The sequence below is a fragment of the Vulpes vulpes genome, chromosome 9 (genome assembly GCF_048418805.1).
Source record: "Vulpes vulpes isolate BD-2025 chromosome 9, VulVul3, whole genome shotgun sequence".
NCBI lineage: Eukaryota > Metazoa > Chordata > Mammalia > Carnivora > Canidae > Vulpes > Vulpes vulpes.
The window spans coordinates 23157811-23183854 of record NC_132788.1 but is presented as its reverse complement, the minus strand read 5'-3'; the positions used below and the strand labels follow the sequence as shown (position 1 = coordinate 23183854).

General features: G+C 37.9%; 1 protein-coding gene across 29 annotated transcripts in view; it reads right to left on the bottom strand.

Moving 5' to 3' along the window:
• Positions 1 to 4752: 4752 nt before the first annotated feature.
• Positions 4753 to 26044, bottom strand: part of HMBOX1 (homeobox containing 1) — a 176497-nt gene continuing 155205 nt past the window's right edge. For 4 of the 29 annotated variants that reach the window (XM_026007835.2, XM_072719603.1, XM_072719604.1 and 1 more), the window contains 4 exons: positions 11750 to 11832; positions 10091 to 10186; positions 9188 to 9282; positions 6301 to 7198 (listed from right to left, as the gene is read on the bottom strand). In XM_026007835.2, coding sequence (XP_025863620.1) covers positions 7061 to 7198; positions 9188 to 9282; positions 10091 to 10186; positions 11750 to 11832 — 412 coding nt within the window. In that variant the 3' untranslated portion in view covers positions 6301 to 7060. Of the gene's footprint in view, positions 7199 to 7427; positions 8948 to 9187; positions 9283 to 10090; positions 10187 to 11749; positions 11833 to 26044 lie in introns of those variants that run through there. The other 25 variants (XM_072719617.1, XM_072719618.1, XM_072719620.1 and 22 more) reach the window with 13 other exon arrangements.

Below are 26044 nucleotides of genomic sequence, written 5' to 3'. Positions count from 1 at the left end.
AGGAACTCTGGATAACAAAAGGCTGCATACAAGAAAGTTTGTAGTTGCCCATGTAAGAGTGGTGTGGGGGACTCACCTGCACCTAGTTACTTCAGGACACTGCAAATATCAGCACTCCAATTATGCCACGTGGTTGAAAGCCCTTATGTGTTTGTGTTTGTGTCGTGTCTGCCGCCACACATCATACGATCCAATGAAGAAAATGTGTAAAATCCCATTTGACACTTGCTGATGGTGACAACAATGGAGATATCAAGTAACCAGGGAAAGAATTATTAAAACCCCGGGGAGCTTGTTAAGTAGTCAACATCCTCAAGTTAGGCCGCATAATACACTGGCTGTCTAAGGAGTGGGACAGAGTCGCGGAGGCCTTGTCAGGCAGGGGCTGACTCGGTTTGGGATTCTGACTATAGTTTCTGCCAAAGGTGCAGCAGGTTGAATTGGATGTGAGACAGGGGTTTCAAATAATGTAGAAGTCAAATGGGGACCAATAGCAAAGGCTTCCATTTTGAGGTTGAAATAACTCCAAATCGTTCTCTTTCACTAAGGAGAGGACATGAACACCATGTCATTATTTTAGTTTACTGAGTTGCTGTTCCAAATGTTCTTGGGAGCATTAAGTGCTAAAAGGGAACAGGGAATGGGAGATCTGCCATTTTCAATCACATAAAGGACAGAAATCCTTTTAATTATGACCATGCCAATCTACATCTTGCTAAAACAGCTAATTACATGTCAGGAGGACACTCAGTCATTCAGAACAATTGTCATTATATTTTTATATATTCATTCTGTGCCACCCCCCTCAATTACCATGGTTACAATTTGAAAGGATTCAGCCAAACCTTCATTTGATCACAGCACACCAATGTGAATTTGAGAGTTAATTATGGCTGTACAGAGCCACTTTCATTAAAAGAGAGAGAAAATGCAAATGGAATTAAGGGAGCGGCACCCCGAGATGTCTGAACTGGGAGCTAGATGTGTGCACACCCTCCTCAGGTCAGTGTCCGGCAGCCTTGGGACCACACATGCTCAACAGCTGCCCCATGCCACTGCACCATGGGGCTCAGACACCCATGGACAGGAGGGCGCAGTACTGTTGTCCAAATCAATCCCCAAACTTGCCAAGTAAAAAGGATGTCAGGAGAGCACGGCAAAGCCTCCTATAGACGCATCCTTGTTTGCTGTTAGGGCCCTGTGCTAGCTAATGAGCTAATGGGTGTGGAATGTGGGTGGTTAGTGGTCAGTAGGGTAAAATGCTACTTAGACTTCACTTGAATGGAACTGACTAGATTTAGTTCTGTTCACTGCTTGGCCCCAGGTGTCATGTAAAGCATGCTAAAAAAGAAGTCCAGTGATCTGCATATTTGTTAGCCATGGCATCTACTACATCCTCAAAGTCCTTGGGTGATGATAAGAACAGGGTGTAAGATCTTCTGGTGTGGCCAGAGTTTCCCTCTCCTCTCTACTATATTAACTCCCCTCTTAATTATAAAGGAAAACTAATGTCATAGGAAACTGGATTCCTCAGATCATTAGCCTTCTCTTTGCTGGTGCTTCTCATCTCCACCAAGAAAGAATAATGAAGCTGATGTAGAAACCTCGCAGTTTATGAACAAAGTTGCCCTTCAGAGTGAGTGAGTCAACCATCAATGGCAAAAGAAGTAGCTTAATCACTTTTAGCTTGTAAGTAAAGAGAATTAAGAGCAGCCTTTCTGAACATAACCTGTTTGTGAGATGAGTTTCTGTAATCAGAAATGGGAGTTGTAGGCTCAATGTATTTAAAAAGCCTTTCTCACAACCTCAGTATGGTAGTTCTCCTGAGAGTGGTAAAGAAATCTTCCCTCTTAAGTGGTAGTCATCATTTGAAAAGAAGAGCATATAATGAAGCAGACAGTAATGCCAGAAAAGAAAGGGCCTCTGCTTTGACAACAAGCTATGGTCATGGAAATCCTTATAGGATAACCTGGCCACTTATAGTTGCCTCCCTGGGAAAACCTAGTGTTCTCATTATGGTGCAATACCTTCAAACTGGAAAACTTAGGTGTCACTAAGTAATGTAAATTAGACAGTCCAGAAATTAAGAAACAGGAAGAGAGTTTTCAGGGCATGCAGCTCAGCCAAATTCAGTATGGCTGAAAACTGATCCCCGAATCCTGAGTAAACATCCTTGCTATTTAGAGGGCACGCAAAAAGGAATGTTTTAAATGTGTAATTCACACCCCTGCCCCAGCGCAGCCCCCACCCCACCCCTCTGCCCCATAGAGACACCAGCAGAGCTGGTCAGCGCGCCCAACTTTTGCTTGGGAAATCTTGATAAACAAATCCGGCTCAGTAAAGCTATAAATGGATTTGGCTGGTCTCACTGCAGCCCCAACGAATACAGTAGTAAAACATTACTAATAATCACAACAACAAAATGACAAAATCTATCACCACTTTGACCTAAGATTTAAATCACAGACAGAGATTAACACAGAAAACCAACACACTATGTGAAGGGTCAGAACTATTCGGTGTAGAGTGCTACTGAGCACAAGATCATCAATAACAAGAAAAATTATTGCCTAAGAATCTGTTGAGACTCATTGGGGAAAAAATACTCTGGTTGTTCTCTAAACGAGAAAAGACAAAAAGCAATTTTAAAAGACAGAGCCACAAGTTAAATGGGAAGACTGCTTCTACCCAAACCCTTAAGACCAAGAGAGTAAGGACTTGAAGTTCACATTTTTAGGACAGGGGTGGGAGGATTGTGTATGAAAAGGGATTATTTCCACTGTTATGGGCAAAGATAATGCAGCTGGTCAGTGGAATATGTAGCTGGTCAAAAAGATGGCCTGCAAGACAGAAAGGAGTGTTTGTGTGAAGAGATGGACCACACCCACCTACTCTGCCTACTGTGGAAGGTAAAAATCCCAGCAAAAATGTCAGCTCCTGATGAGGCCTTAGTATTGGAGACCAGAGGCAAATGGAAGAGGAGCTGTTCGCAGACGGACAGGATGCAACTGGAGATGCCAAATGAAATAAGCCTATTTACACTTCATGCCTGATGGAATCCAGGAGGGAAGTGTGAAGACAAAGGCCAAACAGGGAGAACTGAAAGAAGTATATGGAGGAACTCTTCATGAGTTGTCCCCTTTGAGGTAAAAATATATGCGGACAGCTGGCTCCAACAGTGGTACTGTTGGTCACTGGACTGCCTGCCATCCTAAATCTGCCAGGAACTCAGGTATTGGATTTGTACGCTTCAGTGGTGACGAGCTGCTGCTTCCTCACTCACATTTTTTTTAAGTGGTCACCTCTAATGACTGAGCTAGAGTGAAAAGTACCTTAAAGGGATCTTCCTGTTCCAGGAATTTTCTTCCTATTAAGGAATAACAGGAGGATGTGGTGGCAGGGGTGGGGGGTGTCTGTCCCACCCGAGGCCAATGTATGGGAACTAGACAGATTCCATAAGTAGGTGAAAGGTACCACACTGAGCAACCACTTAAAGGATTCAGACTGTGAAGAAAATTGCCCTAAGGGGTACTCAACAATTACAAGCTTTGCTGAAATAAACCTGAAATAAACCAGAATGTCTATTTGGTACTGACTGGCACCAGAAGGTCTCAGCTAAGAGTGTACCCTACTGCCCTCCTTGGCCTTCAATCTATGTTAGAGTTATCAAAAGCAAGGTAGAAATCTCACTTGGATGGTCCATCTTTCGAAGGTCCCTTTGTAAGGCTGTGTTGTAAGAAGAGTAGGAAGTTTACCCACGTGACTACAGTAATTCAATGAAAGTGACCTTGAAAAATAACAGACAAGTTACAAGAACTGCTGACAAGGTTCCCCATCCCCCCTTTCAGTCTTCCTCACTATGGAAGAGCAGTCCTGAAAGTCCTCTGGGGCCTGAGGGAGGTACACTATGGGGCCAGAGAAGAGGGACACAACAACCAAAAAGCACACAACAGGATTTTTTCAGAGCCTGGCTCTTTTCCCTTCAGTAAGAGAGCAGTTTAGGGTTCCTATTTAAATACCACCAAACCTGAAAAAGCTTAAGAAAACAAATTCACTATCCAAAGACATCACAAATTAGACAGTGGCAACTGTATACACCATTATAAGAACTAAAGTAACCTGGACAAGACAGCTGAATTCAACCTGGTGGCAAAAAAAAAAAAACCCCAAAACCAAAAAACCCCAAAAAACAAATCAACAATGGTAGATTTAAATCTAGGCCCCAAAGAACTATATCTTTGCTCTTGGTGAAAAAGCAAAAGTTATATGTAAGGCAGTGGGTCTTAAGAGCAGGCCAGCAGTCTTCTTCAACTAAAAGAAGATTTCTGGATGAAAGATTCCTTCTTCCTGTTCCTACTGAACCCAATATGAAGCTATCTTGCATCAGTAGACATGTTCTTTCACTTTTCTCCAGGCTGCCAGATAGGCCCTGTACTGCTTTCATGGATACCGACTCTCCTTTATTCCCTGAAGCTTTTCCCCATCCCTAAGGCCTTAAAACAATGAAACCTTTTAGCTCTTCTCTGGCAATCACTGTATTTCCTTAGAAACTGCAGCTGTCCTAACAGTTTGAGTCTGTTTCTTTAAAAAGACCAGCAAGAACAAATGATACTGACAATCCCATCATAAAGAAGCTATCAATTATAATAATCTCCTTACAATAAATCATGGATGTGGCTTGTCAGACAGTATAGTTTTCTCACTTCTTTTCTTTGAGTCAACTGAGAATAAGCAGACAAAATTCCACCAAAATGGAAAGATACAACATGTTATATTTCTTCTATGTAATATAAAAGGAAAGAAAGATAACATAATCTCCTAATTGAAATAAAAAGTCCAACACACTAAGAAAGAAAATGAGCAGGGGGATCATTCCTGAGAATAACAAATGCTACTCTTGAATTGGTTGGTTCAAGTAATACAGTAAAACAGAAAAGACTACCCCATTTTACTTCAGTTCTTGGAAGCTGGAAGAAGCACATATACACTTTCTGCCTGAAATCCACAGACAAGAGCAGACCCAGTCCCCGCCTACAGCTCTTTAAAGTCACAGACCCATATAAGGTGGCATCTTCGTGCCCTCTCGAAGGCTTCCACGCACTGGCCTAAGGAGGATGAACAGATACAGAGAAGCCCTTGTCAGCACGTGCCTTAAGTGGAGTCAGACCAGCTAAAAACTGGTGGGTATTTAATTTAATATCTCACTAATGAGGAAGGGCAAAACAAAGGTCAGTCAGTTTCTCTCCCTCAATGGTTTTAGGCTGAATACATTTGGTGGGGGAGGAGGGGTGAAGAGGTAAGGAAATGGCACCTTCCTTCCATCTCAGAAATCGTTCTCAGGTAATGGATGACAGGACAGAAGCTCTGTTGAATAGCTAGCCCCGCAAGGCTTCACTGTGCGTAGGAAGGAGAGATGGAACGAAGCAGAAAGTATACAGCAGTCATGCCTCCTTCCGACGCACCCTACGCTGCTACATCGAAGGCGGTTTCCTCTTCCCCACAGTGACAGTGTGTCATTTAATCGGGATGCCAAGAGATCATTTTCATACAAGGCCAGCAGATGTAATTTTCTTTGATGCATGAATAGTTCATCATTTTGCTACTATATGACAAGGTGATCACAGGGTGACTTTATAACGCAAGTTCACTGTTTGGTATTTTGAGTTCTCAAAATGAAAAAAAGATTTATCAAATATAAATATCTTTAAAAAGTAACAAAAGTGCTACATATGTGATCAAGGAAAAAAATTCCATTAGTTACTGCCGCTTAAAGTAGATTAAACTTTACAAATATTACCACATCCATTATCAATATGGCTTCCAATTATTAAATAAATTGCCTGTAGCAATATAGCTTTTCACACCTCTACAAGGACAGAGTAAAGAGAACACCAAAGCAGTCACATCACGTTGTATCTTGAAGACCCGCCACGTAAGTGGCAATTGTCCCCTGCTTTTTTCTGCTCCTATTTAGGAAAGTATTTGCATTTGTGATAGTCAGTCAGCATAATCCCACTATAAAGTCCTCTATCAACCTCTCATATTGAGGGGGCTTCAGTAAATGGATACAAAGACTGGAAGTTCATTCAGTCATTTGTGACCTTAGCTCCATCCTTGACTTTTTTTGGTAGCAGGGAAAGGGGACATAAACAGGAGGCAGAGCAGCTTCCATGATGGCCTCCAGCACTTTTCCAGGCAGGCACACACCTGTGCCACGTAATGTACAGTGGTTCTGAGAACTGGACTTAACATCCATTAGACATTCAGCTCATGTTTTTTTTCCAATGCTCTCAAGCTGGGTTTTTTTTTTTTTTAATGACTTTTGTTTTTTGTCTTTTTTTTGTTTGAATCATGGTCCCAAAGGCAGAAGGCAGTATTTTATCTACTAAGTCACACAGCTTGTGAGAGGAAAGGATGTCTGTGTCAGGCATGTTAACATCAACCAAAATTTGAGATCAAGTTTTTCCATGGACATTCTTAGCACAGCACCCAAAGAAGTATAATCTAGCCACAGTGTGACTATTATGAGGCACGGCTTATTGCAGCTGGAAATCAATTATTCCCACCCTGAGTGGGAATTCTAGTGTTCCTTTTACTCTGTGGACACTCCCCAAATGGTGTCTGTCAATCCTGGGCCACACTACCTCAGCTTGCATCCTATCAGTCTTGGGGAAGGAAAAAGGTACAGACTAGTGTTACAGGAATCTAAAGGTACCCAAGGTTTTACACGTAGCCTAATATTGGAGAACTGAGGGCTATCTAAATACCTGGAAGCACTTTCTTGGAATGCTAAGACAGAGCAGCAAGATTTCTAGCCTCGGGGGCTGGGAGAGGGAAGTTTGGTTGGTTGGTTGGTTATTATTTACTGGGAATTAATACTGAGAGAGTATATGCAAAGGCTGAGGGCACCATGCCATCTTCACAGAACAAGACCCTAACGGCTAACTGACATACAAGAAACTGCAAGTTATACTGTAAGAACACATGTTAAGGACCGAGGAAAGTCTGCTAAGGTGCTACGTCTAAACTAAGTTAACTTCTCCTGTTCAACCCTCCCTGCTCAGTCGTCATCCAGGGCCTCTGTCTTGATTTCGTTGGCTCCTTGTCGGGCCAATGCCAAGATAGTGTGGTTGACTGCTGCCATTTCCACAGCTAATGAGATGGGGTCTTGGTGGTCACTATGGCTAGTGCTGTCATCCTAGATGTGCAGAAATAAGAAACAAATGTTATTAGTGGATTGGTAAAATTCTCCAACTCACAGAGAGGCATGCTGAAGGCAAGGGGGGCAGAACATTCGTGGGAGGAAACAGTGGGGGAGGGGCTCATGACATAGTAGAGGTGAAATGTATTTAAGTAGCCACTGAATGGAAATAGGTCCAGATTTCTAACTGACATTTTTATGATTCAACAAATAAAAAGTACCAAAATGTTTTTTCTGAGAATTTTATTCCTTCTATCCGAAGAGCTGCTGGTGATGATAATCAAACCTGATCATTCTAGGTTTGCAATGAACATAGCACTAGTCATTGAAGGCCAAATTAGTGAGCTATTAAATTCTGGATTGGTACTCTTACAAAGAGATTACCAGACCTCATGGCATCTCTCTACTGAGCTGAAAAAATTAGACTAAACTACAGACACCAATATCTAATGGGTAAAAATGCATTTTTATAAAAGAACAAACCCAAAAAACTCTCAATTACAACAGGACAAAAGTATAAGAGCCAGAAACGGCTCTGGGAGAAAATGTGTGGTGCTCTCCTGCTGTAAGGCTGCTGTGCCAGGGAAGTGGCAGGTGTTGTATTTTAGCGAGAGTGTGAAGTGCTCCTTCCGTGCACAGCTCAATGTGTTAAACAATAAAGCTGTGAAGGAAACTGGCATTGCAGGATGTTTGTCAGGCACTGAAGATGGTGTTACAAATGAGGGGTAAGTTTCTCACCTGTCACATCTTCAGGGGAACTCTGCATTAAAAAGCTTTGGAAAGGGTAAGCCCCTTTAGAAAAAAAATCATGGGATGTGCTACCCTTAGGGCATCTGGAAAACACAGTGGAAATGATCCACCTACATTGGTAGATTGAAAAATAACAGGAATGTTTCTGATTAGAAGGACAGAGTATTTTCTTGAGTAAAATGTGGAGCTATGATTTGGAATCCTACCAAGAGAAAAGGTAATTCCCAGGGGAATTATGGACATCATTGTTGCATTCCCATTTTCACAGACAGGTCTTCGGGGTTTAAAAAGGGCTCAGCATGGGGTTGTGTGCACTCTTGCGGCGTTTGCAATCAAGCTGGTAAGCAGAGATTGTAAAATGGCTGGCAGAAGGAAGAACACAGTGGACTACATTTAAGAGCTGGCTGAGGGTCGAGGAAGAGGTATATATACACTGTAGGAAAGAACAAGTTTTCCTGCTGGCGTCCAGTAGAGATCATACATTCTTTTCACATTCTAAACAGAAATGAATTTTAAGTCCTATGACAATATTAATGAAATTTGTCAAGAGATATGCGGGGTGGGGAGGTGGGTGGAATTCCCATGTTCTTAGTTACTGAATTATTCCATCCAGTGGCTAACAATTAAATATATTTTTCCCCTCAAGCAATGAAGACTAAGGGTGAGTTGAGAAGACATGCATTTATGAAAGGATGTGTGTGTCAATGTGCCAGAGACTCTGGAAGAACCACTCATCTGGGCATGAGGGTTCTCCCTGCAATGGGGCCGTGGTGGGTGGGACCTTCCACTGTGTGCTGCATTGGTACATGTTTAGGCATGGATTACAGCTACCCAGTAGCCCCTAGTATTTCTCAAACATTGAGTGTGTGTGTGGTGGATGGTGTAACTTGCTTGTTTGGATCAGATCCTCCTCTCTTCTTCTACCTTCTCTGCTTCTCTGCCTCCCTCTGAACTTCTTCCCTCCTCCTCCTCCCCATTGCGTACTTGCCAAGTATCCTGTTGTATGACAATAAATCCATGTGGGTGAATAACAGTTTCTCACAAATTTAACAGGACAACTGAATCTTACCACATTCCTTTCAAATTACATGAAAATCTAACTACACACATGAGCAGAGTAGAGGGACATTGGATTGTCTCCTTTCCCCCACCCCGTACAAAACACACCCACAGAATTGACTTGTCATACTGTCCCACCCGCTCTGTAACCAAGAACCTCTGCTCTTGGCTGCTCACCTGCTCTGAGTAGTCATTTCCGTCAACATCATCACTGTTGGAATGGCCTCCTGGACTCTGTACATCTATCCCATGACTCTCCAGGATTGCTGCTTCTTCGAAAAAAGCAAATAGATCCCTAAATTATCTGTTACATTATTGTAATAGCCTAAACACTGAATTAATCTTTGTGCTGAGGAAATTAGGATGTAATTAAACAAGAACCCAGATTCTTTTATGTTTTGTTTCTTTTAACTTGCAAACATAGAATTCAACTGCACACAGGCCAGGGGAGGAACCCCTAATTCTATGTGAGCCACATGTGAGTGGTTGACTGTTAGGCGCTTCATAAATACTTACCAACTAATTCAACAGCCCTTCTGTCTCGGGGTTCTATAAAGTATTTGAGAATTGTATTCATGGAGAGGGAGTAAGTTTAGAAATGAAAGACAATTTTAGAATCTCAAAACCAACCCCCCCACCCCAATCTTATCAATTCACATTTCTTAAATGCTTTTTAAAAGTCTGTGTTTTTGCTGTGTTCCTTATTAAGACTTTTTCATTCCAATTCTATTAATCATATGTTTCTTAATATCTAAGTCACAGTCCAATAACAACAAGGCAGCTCAGGGTCTCATTCCCTTGCTCAAGACCTTAGCAAGTATCTTTAATATGCAGTACAGGAGTCACGTTGTCAGGGGCCATGTCTAATTCTAGGTTCTAGAACACTGAGAACAATGTCATTATTAGTATAATACAAATAGTGCAAATAATACTCTTAAAAACACAAAGAAAAAAGTAAGGCTTGTTAGGCTTAAAAGTTAGGATCATTAAGAGCTGCAGTTCTAAACTGAAGGTGCAGTGCTCTCAAACACAATGTCTATGACTGCTTCAAAAGTGAAAGCAGCCTCTCTGATACATTACCAATATTGGCTCTCCTCTTGATCTCCTTCCGTCTGTTAGCAAACCAATTATATACTTTGAGGGAGGTAACTCGTTCCAGATCAGACAGTTTTTTGCCTGTGAATATATGCAATAAAATTCAGATAGTCTGCATCTGAGACCAGTTTTAAGGAATAATACTTTTCTTTTTGAAAAGTTCTTTTGATTGCATTTATTGTCAGAATAACAGATATAGGGGGAGGTGGGTTGTTTTTTATTTATTAGTACTCTGTATATAATGAAATTATTATTGAATGAATAAAAACTAAATACAAAAATAGCAAATAATAACATAAAATATTTCAGAAAGCCACATAATACTAAAGAATTCCAATACTAAATACAAAATTATTGAATTCCACAAAGTCAGGCTGCCAGGGTTCAAAGGTCATTGGATAGTCCATGGAAGCTTCATTTCATTAGCACCATTGTAGATGAGTATGTTAATCTTCATCAAGTTTCCAGGTAGCTCAAGTTTATTTACATCCTTAAGGCCTTATATAAACATTATTATCCATGTTTTCTTGAAGACTAAAGGTACTCTGACCATCCATTATTGTAACTATGCTAGACGCATAGCCCAATTCAGATTGCATTTTAGATTTATTATCTTCTTTTCTGTCAAATGTGACTTCTTATGGATTACCACCATGCTGACCAACAAGAACCCATCTGTACCTTTCTCTCCTCCATTTTCCTTTTGTTTTAAGGTTTTAATCCACAGTGGGTAGAAAAGCCAGAAACCAGGCAACACATTGATGATATAGGGTGAAGTGTTTTCCAGGGAGGTTTTGAGTTCCTGCACAGCTTCAGGGGTGGGACTTTGGCTAGTGTGAAGTAAGGGTATAGGTGTCATTGGAGGTAATATCTGCAGGGCTTAGATTGCTAGAAGTCTGGCTTCTGGGTAAGGAAGAATAAATTACAGTTTAATTATGATAAAACATTGATACTTTTGTATATGACCTTTAAGCCAATCAAATTAACTGGCCAAATGACGATCAACTGATCATCTTGACTGAGAATGGTTTCTGGCAACAAAAACTGTGAAATGTGGAATAATATTTTAACACATGGAAGAAAAGTCATGTGTGTTTAAGTGGCTCGGCTAACTTGCATAGGAACAACAGGACTTCAGGATGGAACTATCCTAAATTTTTCCTAGCTATATGCAAAAGTCATCCCAATGTGGGAAGGAAAAAGATGCCAACTCCAATAAGAATTCTTTCTTCAAACAGAAATACAGAATTATAAAACACTTGTTAAAAAAAAATCTAAATCTTTTCATTTACAAGCCTTCCTTAAATATTCTAAACTTAAAAATTATTTTGGAATTGACATAGTTATGCTGTATTTTTGGAGAAAGAAACCTATGTAGTCTTTAAAAATATAAATTCAAGGTCTAGTATCTCAAAGCAGGGCCAGTCCCTGGAAACTTTTCATATGAACATTTGATCTGGAGTACCATAATTACATCTCTAAGAAGTACTGCTTGAACAGGACAGGGCAGTGACTAGACAAGAAGGTGATGAGGATGGAGCTAAAGTACCCAAACAGAACGAGTAAAAGAAGATTTTTTCATCCCAAATGATGATCTGAAGCTGAGAGCTCCACCACTGAGGAAAATGGCAGCTTGCTCCTCACCTGGCTTCTGTATAACCGCATTGCAAGCATTGGCAATTTCTTCTCTCTTTGCTTCATCTGGGTATTGATTCTCGTTGAAGTAACTGCAGAGGCAACCAATTAAGACACAAAGTTTATACTTTAAAAAATGTGCTCTCTTTAAAACACTAACCCACTGAAAAATATGTTCTTCTTTAGGATGTAACATGAGTGTCTAGGCCAGGCCGTCCAATGGAATTCTCTGTAAGGATGGAAATGGTCTGGCCTTTACTTTCCAGAAGGGGAGCCACTACTCACATGTGGCTGCTGAGCAGTTGAAATGAGGCTGATGTGACTGAGGAAATGAATTTTTTGATTTAATTTTAGCAAATTTAAATTTAAATTGCTAAATGTGACTAGTGGCTACTATATTAGTGCAGGCCTAGTTACTGCTTTGCTTCACACTGGAAGATGTCCTTGATATAAAAGTTGCTTGTGATACACATATAGGTGGTTGAGATCACAGAGTTCTGTTATGAGGCACTGGTCACAATAGGACTTTTTTTTTTTTTTGGTGTGTCATATTTTGTAGCGGCAAAAGTTTTAAATGACCAAATTGTGCATCAATGAGAGAATGGCAGAACAAATCACGGGACATCTATATTTATACACAGCTATTTAAAAATGACTAGGAAAAAAAATAAGTTAGAGCTCTATCCATTGACCTGGAGGGATGTTTACAACATTCCTAAGTGAGAAAAACAATTTGCAGAATAATGTGCATGGAAAATACCATTATGAAATTTGAAAAATTCCTATCTGTGTGTTCACAAATATCATGGATAAAAGCTGGAAGAGTACTCATCAGCCTGTAAAAATCAATTACTTCATTGTGGGGGAAGGGGATTAGTGGGAGGAGATATATTTTTGCCTTTTTCCATATGTTAAAAAAGCACACATTCTATACAATAGTATTTACAAGAAATCAGAGTTACTGAACTCCTCCTTAGCATTATCAGACCTACGAGACTCTATGTGGGAACAGAGTGTTTATTAGGGCTACTTTTTCTGTCAACTATGATTTGAAGAAAAAGATCTTCATCCTTTGAACCTATATGCTTATGGATCAGGAAATGATCCCTTGTCAGATTCTAGACCTCCCGTTTCTTCAGGGGCTTCCCTTCTCTTAGAATGCAGCTTTTCTTTTCTCTTACCCTCTGGGTCTGTGATGGTGTAAATGCCATTCTACCAGGAATAAAAAATAAAAAACTGGAGGCTGCAAACCTTTCTTGTGAATCCCCCAAATCTGGATTTCTGACACTACCACCCCTGCCCCCACTGTCCTGCCCCACCATCTCCATGGAGCACATCCTTTGCAGCAGTCCCAACACAGCAGCTGCTAACTGGAAAGCCTTTCCTTTGCTAAAACATTAGGTCCTAAAACTAGATCATAACCAGGCCAGTCACCCACCATCCTCCACAGTGGTCTCCTGCTTGATTCCACAATATAAGCATCTCTTCCTACATGATTTTCTGTTATCATTTTTAGGGGTCTAGTGTTCATACGGAGTGTTCAATTGACTGTCCCCATAACTGCTCCAGTTCCACATTCCTACTGACCTTTACTCCACTTGTGCTATTTACTTGGGCAAAGACACTTTTAATTAGTTTCATGAGCCTACAGCACCAGCATCAACTGGGGGCTTGTTAGAAAGGTAGAATCCCAGACCCCACCTGAGACTGAATCAGAATCTAAATTTTACAAGATTTCTAGGTGATTCAAATGCACATTGTTTGAGAAGCACTGTATTAGCTCATTTATTTAAAATTCAACAAAAACAATAAAAGCAGATATTAAGTACCTAACACTGCATGCTTGCACTGTGAGTAAAGAGAATTAGATAGTTTCTGACTTCAAGGAGTTTACAATCTATTGAAGAGAGAGACGTATAAATCTATATGCTTGTGGTAAAATTCCCTAAGATGTCTGAAGAGAGTACTGCTGGAGCACAGATAAAAGTGCACTTGATGTTGTTCGCAGGGACCCAGAATGATGTGGCAGAGAAGTGCCATCTTGAGTTGGGTCTTGAAAATGGGCAGGAGTTTGCAAGGCAAAGAAAAGGAAGAGCATTTCATGCAAGGGGAACAGCATGTGCAAAAGCCAAAGGTAGATAAAAGCCTGAGGATTCTGGCCACAGAAAATTCAGTGTGGTTAGAATATGGGTTCACAGGAAGAAATGAGGTGATATTAGCTTGGAAACATAGGATGGGGCCAGCTTGTGATAAGTCTTGTCTGTTCTTGTCAGTAATAAAGATGTCATCTTGAAACTGGATTTTCAAGCCACATGGAGATTGATATACACCTATCTGTGTTTTAGAAAGATCACATCTTCAAGACTCAACCTTCTAAATTCTACCTCCATGATCTTAATTCTGAAATTCTCCCAATCAACTTTCTACTTACCTACTCCTCCTCTTCAAAATAATATTTTCTTCTACTTCTTTATAATCTTGAATCCCTTTAAAATGCTCCCCGGACTTAAAAAAAATCTGTTTATCTATTCTTCTGGCCTCACCTTTCATTCTCAGCCTGAACTTCATGGTGAGCCAAATCAACAATATCCCTTCAGAGAAACTTATTTAGCTTCTCTGTCCTTCCACCATACCTGTCCAGCCAATCTCCTACCCTGCAGAAAGCACCTTCCACATGTTCTCTTTCATCCTTCTCTCAGGGTACCAAGTGTTCCTGGACAAAGTCATAAAATAGGGCCAATTGGTTTCTTTATAAATCTGTGCTTTTCAACCTTAACTGGGCTCCTCATTTTGGATGGGAACTCTTTCTGTCCTAACTGCTTTTAATACTCCATCTTTCACACCCACTTACCTGAAACCTTTTCACTCTTACATCCTGAGCCCTCATACCCATCAGTCATTCTTTTTACAGATTACCTTGCCTCCTCTTTTACCAAGACAGAGGTTATTTAATATAAGTTTGCTTGATGTTTTTAGCTTCTCAACGTCTCAACTTCTCTGAGTCATTGCTCATTCATTTCTTCATCTCCTGGTTGAGGAAGATGCATTCTCCTCAAGGTCTACTTCTCTACTTGTAACTGATCTCATCTTCCCTTCTTTAACAGCTCTCTCCTGTTTTTCTTGCATGCCCCATCTTTTCCCTGTACCTATGCAATTACACTGTTTCACCGATTTTATGATGTACATTTCTTTAGTATTATAATCTCTAAAATCAGGATATATATTAAAATTAGTGGTGTCTGAAAATTAAGTGTTTTGTGTGTTGTTTCTTTTTGTCCCTCACTGGTACATAAAATAAAGGTATGTCTTCAATCAAGGCCTTTTCAGATGTGATGGAATATGGCTGTTGTTAAGACCTACAGGTCCTATTTCAGCAGCAGCTGTAGGGCCATTATACCTCATTATAGCAACACTTCTTCCAAATTAACAGCAAGGTCAGTGACACCCCATCCACCCCCTCCAATGTCTACTTAATATTCCTAGTGTATATCTCTCTAGTCATGGGCACTATTCTGTTAAAAAATTTTAAAGGTTTATTATAGAGATGTTCAGAGTTCTCCCCTAAACTATCTTTGCTTCTTTATCTGTTGCTACTACCATATATGGATGATATAGTCTAGGAAAACAGAATAAACTTATAAACTCCTGGAAATCTCTGTGCCCTTCTCCTGCTAGTATATTCTTTTTGCCTCCCTACAACACAAATCTTGTCTTTCAGGATATGGAATGAGTATCAGCTCTTGGCCAGTCAAAGGTAAGTATTAGCCCATGAATCCCATAGCACTCCATCTGTTCCTCTCTCACATTTTTTTCATCTTGTATTACAGTTATCACTATATATATCTCTCCCCCACTATATTGAAAGCCACCTGAGGTACAGGTCTGATTCATCCTTATATGTACTCCCCATTGATGGCAGTGCTAACAAGTCAATAATGATAAAGTCTCTACCAACCCAGTGTAGGGATCTCCAAAAGAAATAAATACCATTGTAAATGAACTGTTGAAAATCAGAGATATAGAGTTATTGTAAGGTCTCAAAAGATACATACTAACATACTAAAGAAATGATTATCTCTTGAGGGCAAGAATACTGCAGCTGGATAGAAGACAGGGAAGTATTTGTGGTAATTAAGACTGGTTTTCATGTTTTATATACTTCTCTGTCGAGTTTTTGAAATGAATATATGCTACTTTCCTAATTTTCTTAAAAAAGATTTTATTTATTTATTCATGAGAGACACACAGAGATAGGTAGAGACACAGGCAGAGGGAGAAGCAGGCTCCTTTAGGGGAGCCCGATGTGGGACTCAATCCTGGGACCCTGGGACCATGCCCTGAGCCTAAGGCATAACACTCAACCACTGAGCCTCCCAGGCATTACCCATTTTCATAAATTTTTAATTTTTAATAATAATTTGGGGGACGTCTGGGTGGCTCAGTGGTTGAGCGTCTGCCTTCAGCTCAGGGTGTGATCCCGGTATCCAGGATCGAGTCCTGCATCAGGCTCCCTATGAGAAGCTGGTTTCTCCCTCTGCCTATGTCTCTGTCTGTCTCTCATGAGTAAATAAATAAAATCTTTTTTAAAAAAATAGAACTTTGGGAAAACATTGAAACAATTAAACACTAAATTAATGATTAATACCCCATAAACAATTTATGTTTGGGAAGTGTATTTGGATCAGCTAAAAAAATACTAGGATTGTGACTGCCATTCTAATGATTATTAGCAGAAAGCCACAGTACTTTTGGAAGCTAAGTTAGAATTTGCAATTATTCATGGTATATATGACTTTATGCTTTAAAATGTCTTAAAAATCATTTTTACTATGTATTTTTGGGATCTAATGATAACAAATAAAGATGATCAGAGTAAAAATGAAATCAATAACTTCTTCCAAATCAAAGAATATAAGAATTCACTATAGGTTTATAACTCTAGCCCTGACAATTAGTCCTTTCTTCTCTGTTAAGGGCCTGCTATTTTTATAATTAAGAAATGTAGGCCTATTCAAAATGTAAATTTTCAGCAAAATGTACTATTACAGCTGGAGGTGTATATGTCAGGCTATTGAGTACTGCTTTCCTATCTTTTAGTTTTTCTGTAGTGATTCAATGTTTGCAAAATATGAATTCAAGAGAGACAGTATAATTTAAAATGATAAAATATATTTTATCAAATAGTAAATATATAAGATGTAGTAATTAAAAACATTCACTGCAAAGCTCTTAAAGCCTTTTTCTTTTCTTTATTTCTTCTCCTTTTTTTTTTTTTTTGCAGTGGGAACAGACACACAATACTGACATAAAGTGGAAGGGTTTTTAGGAAAGACATAGGTAGGTGAGGAAATAAAATATTCAACAAAAATGTATTACATGAGTGTGAGTAAGGCACTGTACTTGAGAAGTGGATATAAGCTCAAATATAAGCCCTGACCTTAAGAAACATGTGGTTCAGCTGAGGAAGAACACATAAAATAAACAGTTGAAGGAGTCAAAACAAGTCAAAACAGTGACATAACTAGAATATGTAAACTAGAATACACCTAGGCTGTTAGTTAAGGATATAAATGATAAGTTAACTAAATTCAGAATAGAAAGATATTTCTATGGATGAGGCTGATCTGGGAAAGCTCACTGAATTGGGCAGGCTTCTGAAGGATGCAGACACTCCTGGAACTGGAGGAAAGGGCAAAGTCAACAGTAAAGACAAAGATACAAAGGCATAAAAAACTAAAATGTGCTTGAAAAACAAGGCAGCTAGTAATGCAATCTGATTAGGCTATAGGGATTATATATAGGGTGATCTTGGTTTGCCTGAGAAAGTGCTGTTACAGGATTATTAACAAATCCACTTCCCCAAAGTCTCCCACTTTAGACAATACACTATACAGTGACCCAGTAACCATATCACATCATTGACTTATCTGAATTTAGTGTCGAAATCCCTTGAGTCTTTTTCATATGTGCTCTGTGAAAGAGGGCATGTTAATTGCTCAGAAAAAGGAGGCATCAAAGAAGATGGTTAACTATAGTTTCTATCTAAAAAGAATTCTTTCTATCTCAAAGAATCTGCTTGGCATATAATAGACATTCAATAAGCAACTGTTTGACCAACAGATGGTTGAATAAATAAACAGTGATTGCAGTTAAGTAAGGCATTTAGTAAAACCATTAATATCTTTCAGGAGAAAGCCAGTTGAGATCTCACCATACTGTACACTATTTTCTCTAGGTATACTTGGAGGTTGTAGACTAAGATGCAGCTGAATACAATTACATTAGTATAGTGTTTATTTCTGAACTATACATAACCAATAGACTATCAATGAAGTTGGGAAATAAGTCTCATGACTTTCATCTTGGAAATAATAATTTAGTCTCTGAAAAAATGTTGATTAAGTCCTAATTTATACGAGGCAATTGGCTAAATGGTGGCAAAGATGAATCAGACAAAGCTTTCCAGTGTAGTCACTGAAGGCTGTATGTATGTAATGAAACGTATTATAAACATCACAGAATGGACTGTATCAGAGGTCTGAATATAATATGTGGGAGCAGAGAGGAACCAACATTTGTGCAGGATCTTGAAGAAAGAGCAGGGAGAGTAGGTAAAGTGAATTAATACAAGGCAGAGGAAGTAACATATACAAAGAAAGAGAGTTATGAAAGCTTAGAATGTTTTTGAGAATGAGAAGTTCAGTGTGAGTGGAATACATTGTACATAAGATGGGGTACTTGGGGATCAAATTGAAAAGAAAAAAAAAAACCCTGGGCCCATATTTTAAAGGGTATGACAGAGTTTGCAGTTAACTTTTTAGGCAATTGGGAATGAAGGTTTTTAAGCCTTATTTTAAGCCTATATTTTTTTATTATATGCTCAAAATTATTTTTGTTGGGAAAGATCTCTGGTGATACTAGAGGCAGGAGCCAGTTAAGCAGAGTAGCAATAGCTGAGGAGAGGGTCTGCAGTAGGCTGAGGCACAGAAATAGAGAGGAAAGGAGATTCAAGAGACATTATAGAATGGTAACAAGTCAAGATGGCCTCACCTCCTGGGCTTAGGCACCTCTCTATCCTCATACCAAAAACAAAACAAAACAAAACAAAACAAAACAAGATAGCTTTAGGAGTAATACACACTATTTATCATTTACCTTCAAGTATTTTAACCTTTAGATTATATCTAAGAAATAGATATTTCTACTGTTACCAGATAGACAAATTGTAGGAGAATTTCACTTTAAGATTTTAAGACATCTGTTTCTATACTGGAACTCTGGAGTTCAAAACATACTTGTCCCATATAAGAATATTTTATAGCCCTAGTCATTTTCCAAGACAAAAAACGGGAAAGAAATATAAACAGAAATCTACAGGTAGTAATAAAAAAGTAATAAAATAAATCCTAAGGGCACTACACTTTTATAGACAAAGGACATTGTCAGCTGAGTAATCAGTGAATATCTTCACAGACAGAAATCAAATGATCGTTTTGCCAGACAATGACAGCAAAGAATTAAAATGAAAAGTGGCAAAATAATTTACATGAGATGAGAAACCATAAGCTAGTAACAAATGGAAATGTCCTTGAAGCACTTTCATTTCAATAACACTGAAGTCTATAAAAATTGCAGCCAGAAAATTCCTCCTTTTGTGTCTTGGTGAGCATATAGAAAAGATGGGGGCTAACTCTTTAAGCAAGGGATAATGGCATGTAAATGAACTTTCTTTTCTTTGTGCCTTTATGTGCATATCTCCTGAAGAAATATTTAAACCTCACCATTTTAGTAATTCAAAATAAGGTTTCAGGACTGTCAGACATTGCCCACTATCTACAATCTAGTGTGCATTTTCTCATCACTAAGTAAAATTACTGGGCAGTAGGCAGGAAAGAGAACATGAAACTGGAGCACCTTGGAATCTGTGGTCTCCTACTTGAGATCTATGTGTTAAATCATCCTTGGCAACAAAAAATTCTAAATTTTCTTATTTTTGTTTTTAAAGAACAGAGTGAAGGCCGAGACAAAAGAAATGGGAAAATCTCCAAGTGCAGCAACTATCTTTTGTTAATCCACAAAGGCCTAAGGACTAAGGAACCCCCTTCATTCATATTCACGTACAAACCAGGATAGTGATATTCTGTATTTTATGCAAAAATGTCAAAGTCCCAACAACATTAATCAGACCCTTGAGAAATAATCAGAGACCAGAGAGAAACAAGAGGAAAAGAGCTTGAAATCAGCTATGCATGTGATTCTTCACTATTTAAATGGAGACTTTAGGACAAATGAAGGACCCTGAAAGATTATTGACTGATCAACATCCTCATCTGAGAAATGGAGATAGTGATAAGATGACAAGCTCCCCCAAAATTGCAGAACTGGCTAGGATCAGAGCCAAGCTTTTGGACTTCTGAGCTGATGCTCTTTCTACTACTGCTTGCTAAGGAAATTGCTGGGTTTAAAGAGTTGAATAGTGTCACCCAAAAATTCATGTTAGCCCAGAACCTCAGAAAGTAATCTTATTTGCAAATAGGGTCTTTGTAGATGTAACTATAGTAAGGATCAAGATGAGGTCATACTAGGCCCTAAAACCAATGTGAGAGTCCTTATAAGAGAATGAGAAGAGCATGAGAAGAGAATGAGAAGAGAATGAGAGAGAATGAGAAGAATGCAGAGAAGAGGAGTGTAGAAGAAATGGAAGCAGATGTTAGGATGATGCATCTGCAAGTCAACACCAAGGACTGCCAGCAGTTGCCAGGAGGTAGGAGAAAGGTGAGGAAGTGTTTCCCTCCCAGAGTCTCCAAGAGAAACAAACTCTGCTGGCACCTTGATTTCAGATTCTGGCCTCTAGAACTGTGAGAGAATACACTTCTGTTGTTTTAAGTCACCCAGAAATTTATGTCAGCCCTAGGAGACTAATACCCTGGGGGAAATAGAGTCAGCACAAGAATGGGATGGTCTCAAGGGCTAATATGACTCAGCTTATGATAGTCTGATGGACTGTATTTCACTGTAGAAATACACCTTGAAAGTAGACTGCAAAACCAGCTGTTTTTGTAAGTAAGTTGTCTGTCAGCTGAACAAAGGCCTTCTCTTCTCTAGAAACTCTGGTAGAATACTGAAGAATTCTAACTTCAATTCTTTTTCCTCTGTAATCCAAGTTAGAAAGCTACCCTTCTTCTGATGCTTAATGTTGATCTTCAGTGGAACAATTTTCATAATAAGCTCCCATTTCAAAGCTTTATTAAAAGTTTTTACATAGGCCACTTCTGATAACAATAGGGCTAAGAAACTGCTGTATTCACTTGTATTTTCAACAATTAGTGCAGTGTTGATTTTTAAAAATCTCGGAACACTAAGTACAGATAACTACTTCTGTAATACAACCAAGATTATTGATAATTTAAAAATCTCCTACAAGATGTAAAAGAAAACAAATATTTTCAGTAAATGTTAATGGTAGAATCTTGGAGATTGAAAGAATTGAAAATTCAACTCCACTGTATGCTTGAAAATTTTCACAATAATATATTAGGAAAACAGTAAGTGATAACATTAATAATAAAATGATAAAATGCTAGCAGCAACCCCGTTAAATCAGAAACCAGGCAACAGAGCCCATAGCCTCAACACAATTTTTTCTTTGGCTACAATTTAATATTTTTCTGAAAGTCCTAGTCAGTATAATAAGACATGAAACAAAGTTAAGAAACAAATTGGGAAGAAGGGCCACAAAATTCTCATTGGCATAATACACTACATCAAGAAAGCTAAGGGAAAAATTGAAAATGCCTCAGAAATAATTAGATGGTTGGGTGCTAAATCAAAACTTTCCCATATTATCAGTAATAATCAGTTTGATATGCTCTAACAGAAAAAAAGGCATCTATTTCAGAGAGCAAGAAAAATGAGAAAAATAAAAATAGCTAATGAGAAAAACACAGGAAACCACATAAAAAACTAAAATATTTTACTCACTATGCTCAGAATTATAAAAAAGATATAAGAAATAGAGAGGCATAACACATTGCTAGATAAGAATGAAAAATATGACAATGTCATTTCTTCTAAAATGAATTTTTAAGTTTAATGCACCTTAATCAAATTAAAACACACATTTTTCTTTTCTCCTTTTTCTCAGTGGGGATGGTATGAATCAACAATATGATTTTAATGTTCACCTTGAAAAACAGATGTAAATGGCTAAGAACATTTTGAAAATAAACAGTAATGATGGGCCCTATCTTGTCAAATACTGTGAAATTATAAAAGTTATAATAAAACTGTGGTTCAAGAATCACTAGAACCAACAATTATAATAACTTTATATGTAAGAAAGAAAGAAACCTTAAGGGCACCTGGGTGGCTCAATCGGTTAAGTGGCTGCCTTCTGCTCAGGTCATAATCCCGGGGTTTGGGGATTGAGCTCTGCATTAGGCTCCCTGCTTTCTCCCTTTCCCTCTGACCCTATTCCTCCACCCTTGCTTGTGTCCTTTCTCAAATGAATAAATGAAATCGAAAGAAAGAAAGAAAGAAAGAAAGAAAAAGAAAGAAAGAAAGAAAAAGAAAGAAAGAAAAGAAAAGAAAAGAAAAGAAAAAAGAAAAGAAAAGAAAAGAAAAGAAAAGAAAAAAGAAAAGGAAAGGAAAGGAAAGGAAAGGAAAGGAAAGGAAAGAAGGAAAGAAAGGAAAAAAGAAAGGATAAAAGAAAGGAAGAATCTTAGAGGAAGGGAAAATTGGCTATTTGAAAAATAAGGCTAAATTAGATCCTCAAAATATACAGACCCAATATATTAGGGTTAAATGTAAAAGTGAAATCATTAAAAAACAAAAAAAACTAGAAGAAAACATCCAAATAAGGAAGCATACATGATGGAGGTAGTTGCACAAGAATAAAGAAATGGATTTATCTGTATTTAAATAAAAAATAAAATAAATGTAAATACATAGCAAAAAGCATTAACACACTCACTCTATGAAGAGTTAATATACAAGTCAATAACAAAACATGGATACACAACAGAAAAATGGCACAAGGATAAAATTAACTCCAAATATGAATGATTACTAAACATGTAAAAATGTTTAACCTTGGTAATCATCAGAGAAGTTTAAATGTAGACAAAATAAAACATTGCTTTTCACCTATTAAATAGGCAAAACAAAGTGATTTTCTCTCTCCAAAAAGTTGATTACAATATGCACAGAAGGCAGGATCTGGTGACAGGAGCAGTATATGCTCAAGGCCACTGTTAATGATGTGGATAAATTCAGCTTTTTGGAGGGAGGTGGTGATATGGTATCATTAATTCTTAAGACAAAAGGTGGTCATGTCAGCTCTATTTAACAGACAAAACTGGGAAGATTTAAATGTCTAGCAAAGTAATAATAGTTAAATAAATTATCTGAAGAAGAAAAGAGCCATTAAAAAAAAATAACATTTTCAAAGAGTACTTAATGACAGGGGAAATGTTGGAAAAAAAGGTTATAAAACCATATGCACCTTCTTGTAATTATGTTAAAAAATATATATCTAGATACAGATAGATACACTAAAAGTAAGTGCATCCATATATTTTCAGTGTTATTTATGAACGGAAATATTTTTTTTTCAATAAACTGTTTTCTAAACAGTTTACAATGTGTAACTATTAATTTTCTAATAAAAAATGTTACCCCAAATAGACTTATGTGATATTACCAAAAAACTGTCATTAATTTTATAACTGCTTTTCAAAATACTCTTCTCTCTTTCACCATCCTTGTATCTATCTACAAACTGTCAACATAGCCAGTTATGAAGTCAGGACCTGAATTAGATAAAGATACAGTTGCCAACCTAAATGTCCGGCTGCAGGGAATGGGTAATAAATTTTATATGTTCTTAAAATAGATTTAGTCATTAAAAATCATGTTTTCAAAGAGCATATGGATGATGTTAAATATAAAACTACATAGGTGGCATTACCTTCTTTGAAAAGATACATAACAGAAAAATGACTGAAAAATACAGCAACAAAATATTAATGATTATCTCTAAATGGTGGTTAGGTTTTCATCTTTATATTTCCTTCCATTTCTCCATATTTTATATAAGCATGTGCTAATTTTGTAATTTAAAAAACCATTATATGAAAATAAAGTTTGCTGTCTCAAAGCATGAACAAAATTAAATTGCGTAAAATTATTTTAAAATAATTTTCTTGGTTTATCTTAATGCCTTTCGGCAACAAACAAACTTACACTTTGAATGTTTGCTTTGCAAACACACTATAGTACAACAAACAAAAGATGTTCTATACTAATATATTTTTTATAAATAAGAGTTCATTTTGAATTCTACAGACTTAAAATAAACAAGAGTTCTCTCCAAATCAGCCTTTTGGAAGGCTCCCATGACTATAAGGAAAAGCTAAAATATAAATTAGTTTTATTATAGAAGAAGTTCTAAGTTTTCATGGCTTTGCAGCTTGTTAAAATTTCAGAATAGAAAAGCCTGTGAAAAGAGAATACTTTAAAGTGGAAAAATCAGTGTTAACCTATGAACAAATTAAAGAATTCAGATATGATAAGTTAAATTTTGGAATCTTAATTCATAAATGCAAGAGACTCCCATTACATAACTCCCTACATATGGATTTAGATATATGACAGAGTAGATCCCGACAAAGAATCAAAGTACTTTAAGCTGAAAGTGAGTATTACCAAGTCACTCTATATTGCAGATAAGGGTATGAACTTTACGAATAAGGAGCCAGAGAGGAGATTTGACTTATTCAAGGTCACACGACCTAGGCCTCAGGTCTCCTGACTCAGTTCATTGGCTTGAAGGGCCCACGGGAATGGTCATCATTCCTTGAAGACTTGGTATTGTTTCAGACTTCAAGATGCAAATTTCTGTAGCAATGAACCATCTAGACCAAACTCTTGTAAATTTTACAAGCGCTCCAGAAGCAAAGATGTGACAGCACCAGTAAGAAACCTAGGATAGCCACAGGACCACAGCTATATATCTCACTTAGGGGCTTTTTCCTCCTGGGAAAGGAAATTTAACTGCTCTGGAAACAACCACAAGACTGAACTACCTTTTTTCTTGGGCAGAGGAGAATTAAATAAACTGTGGGACTTGCCCCTCAAAATACAACATCAATACACATTTAAATTCTATGTATATGGTGTAGTTAATCTAACACAGAATAGTAGTACCTCCTCAGATACTAGCACACACGCAAAAGCTTTCCAAGTTCTTATCTCAAGATGGTAAGATTCCTTTCTTCACTTGCTTAAAAAAGAAAAATCCATATATGAGAGAATTATGGATACCATGTATGAAATGTGCCCAGACATATAATTTTCATCTCCCAAATGTTTTATTTACCTGCAGCATGCTAACTGTAACTTGCTATTTAATGATAAACAGGTTACAAGCATAATACGGAATTTAGGAGCTGAGTTTTTTTTAGCATGCTCTATCAATCACTAGCCTTAGAAACAACAGGCTTTTTTTTTTTTTTTTTAAACAACAGGCTTATTACTTGTCCAGGAACATGCAGCCCTACGCAAAGTTCTTCCATGGTGGAGATTTAGTGTGAGTTTTATTACTACATGACAACTGTAGAGCTGGTTTTCCTTCTAGTATGGATTACCTTTTAGTAATAAGTCTTTCTATGAAGACCATAAAAATAATGGAGACAATTTTCTGGAGTTGGCAGGCAAAACCAGTAAAACTGACAAATCCTACCTACCTTAAAAACAACTGAAAAAAAAAAAAAAAAACAACTGAGAAACAGTATTTCTCTTGAAACCTGTCTCTTCACTGCATGCCACGGAATTCATTAAATGTTTGTTCAACCCTCCATTTTAATATTTATTTTAATAACATGCTCATGAGGGCAGTGTTTGGCTTTGCTCATTCATGGATTTCCTACTTTCCTAATCAAACTACCAGATATGAGTAATAATTACAGGAAGTTCATATCAGTGGAAACTGTGGTACCTTGGAGAGTGACCTACTTCTTTCTACCAGATCACACACTCAGAGGCACTGAAGGCAGGGAAGTCAAGGCATTGAAGCTGGTGTGCCCCTTGCTGCATCTGCTTTCCTTCTGACTGGGTAGCAGCCATGGCCTCCTCTTCCTGTTTGATCAGCCTCTGCTTGTAAGAAGTATGTTATAAAAGACAAGTGTAAGGTGATCTGATGAAATTTCTTACACCTGGTGTACAAGCTGTCCTAAGGCAGGGAGCCTATTTTTAAATATAAAGTACTGATTATAAACTGATCTACTCACCGGTCTGACACTACCG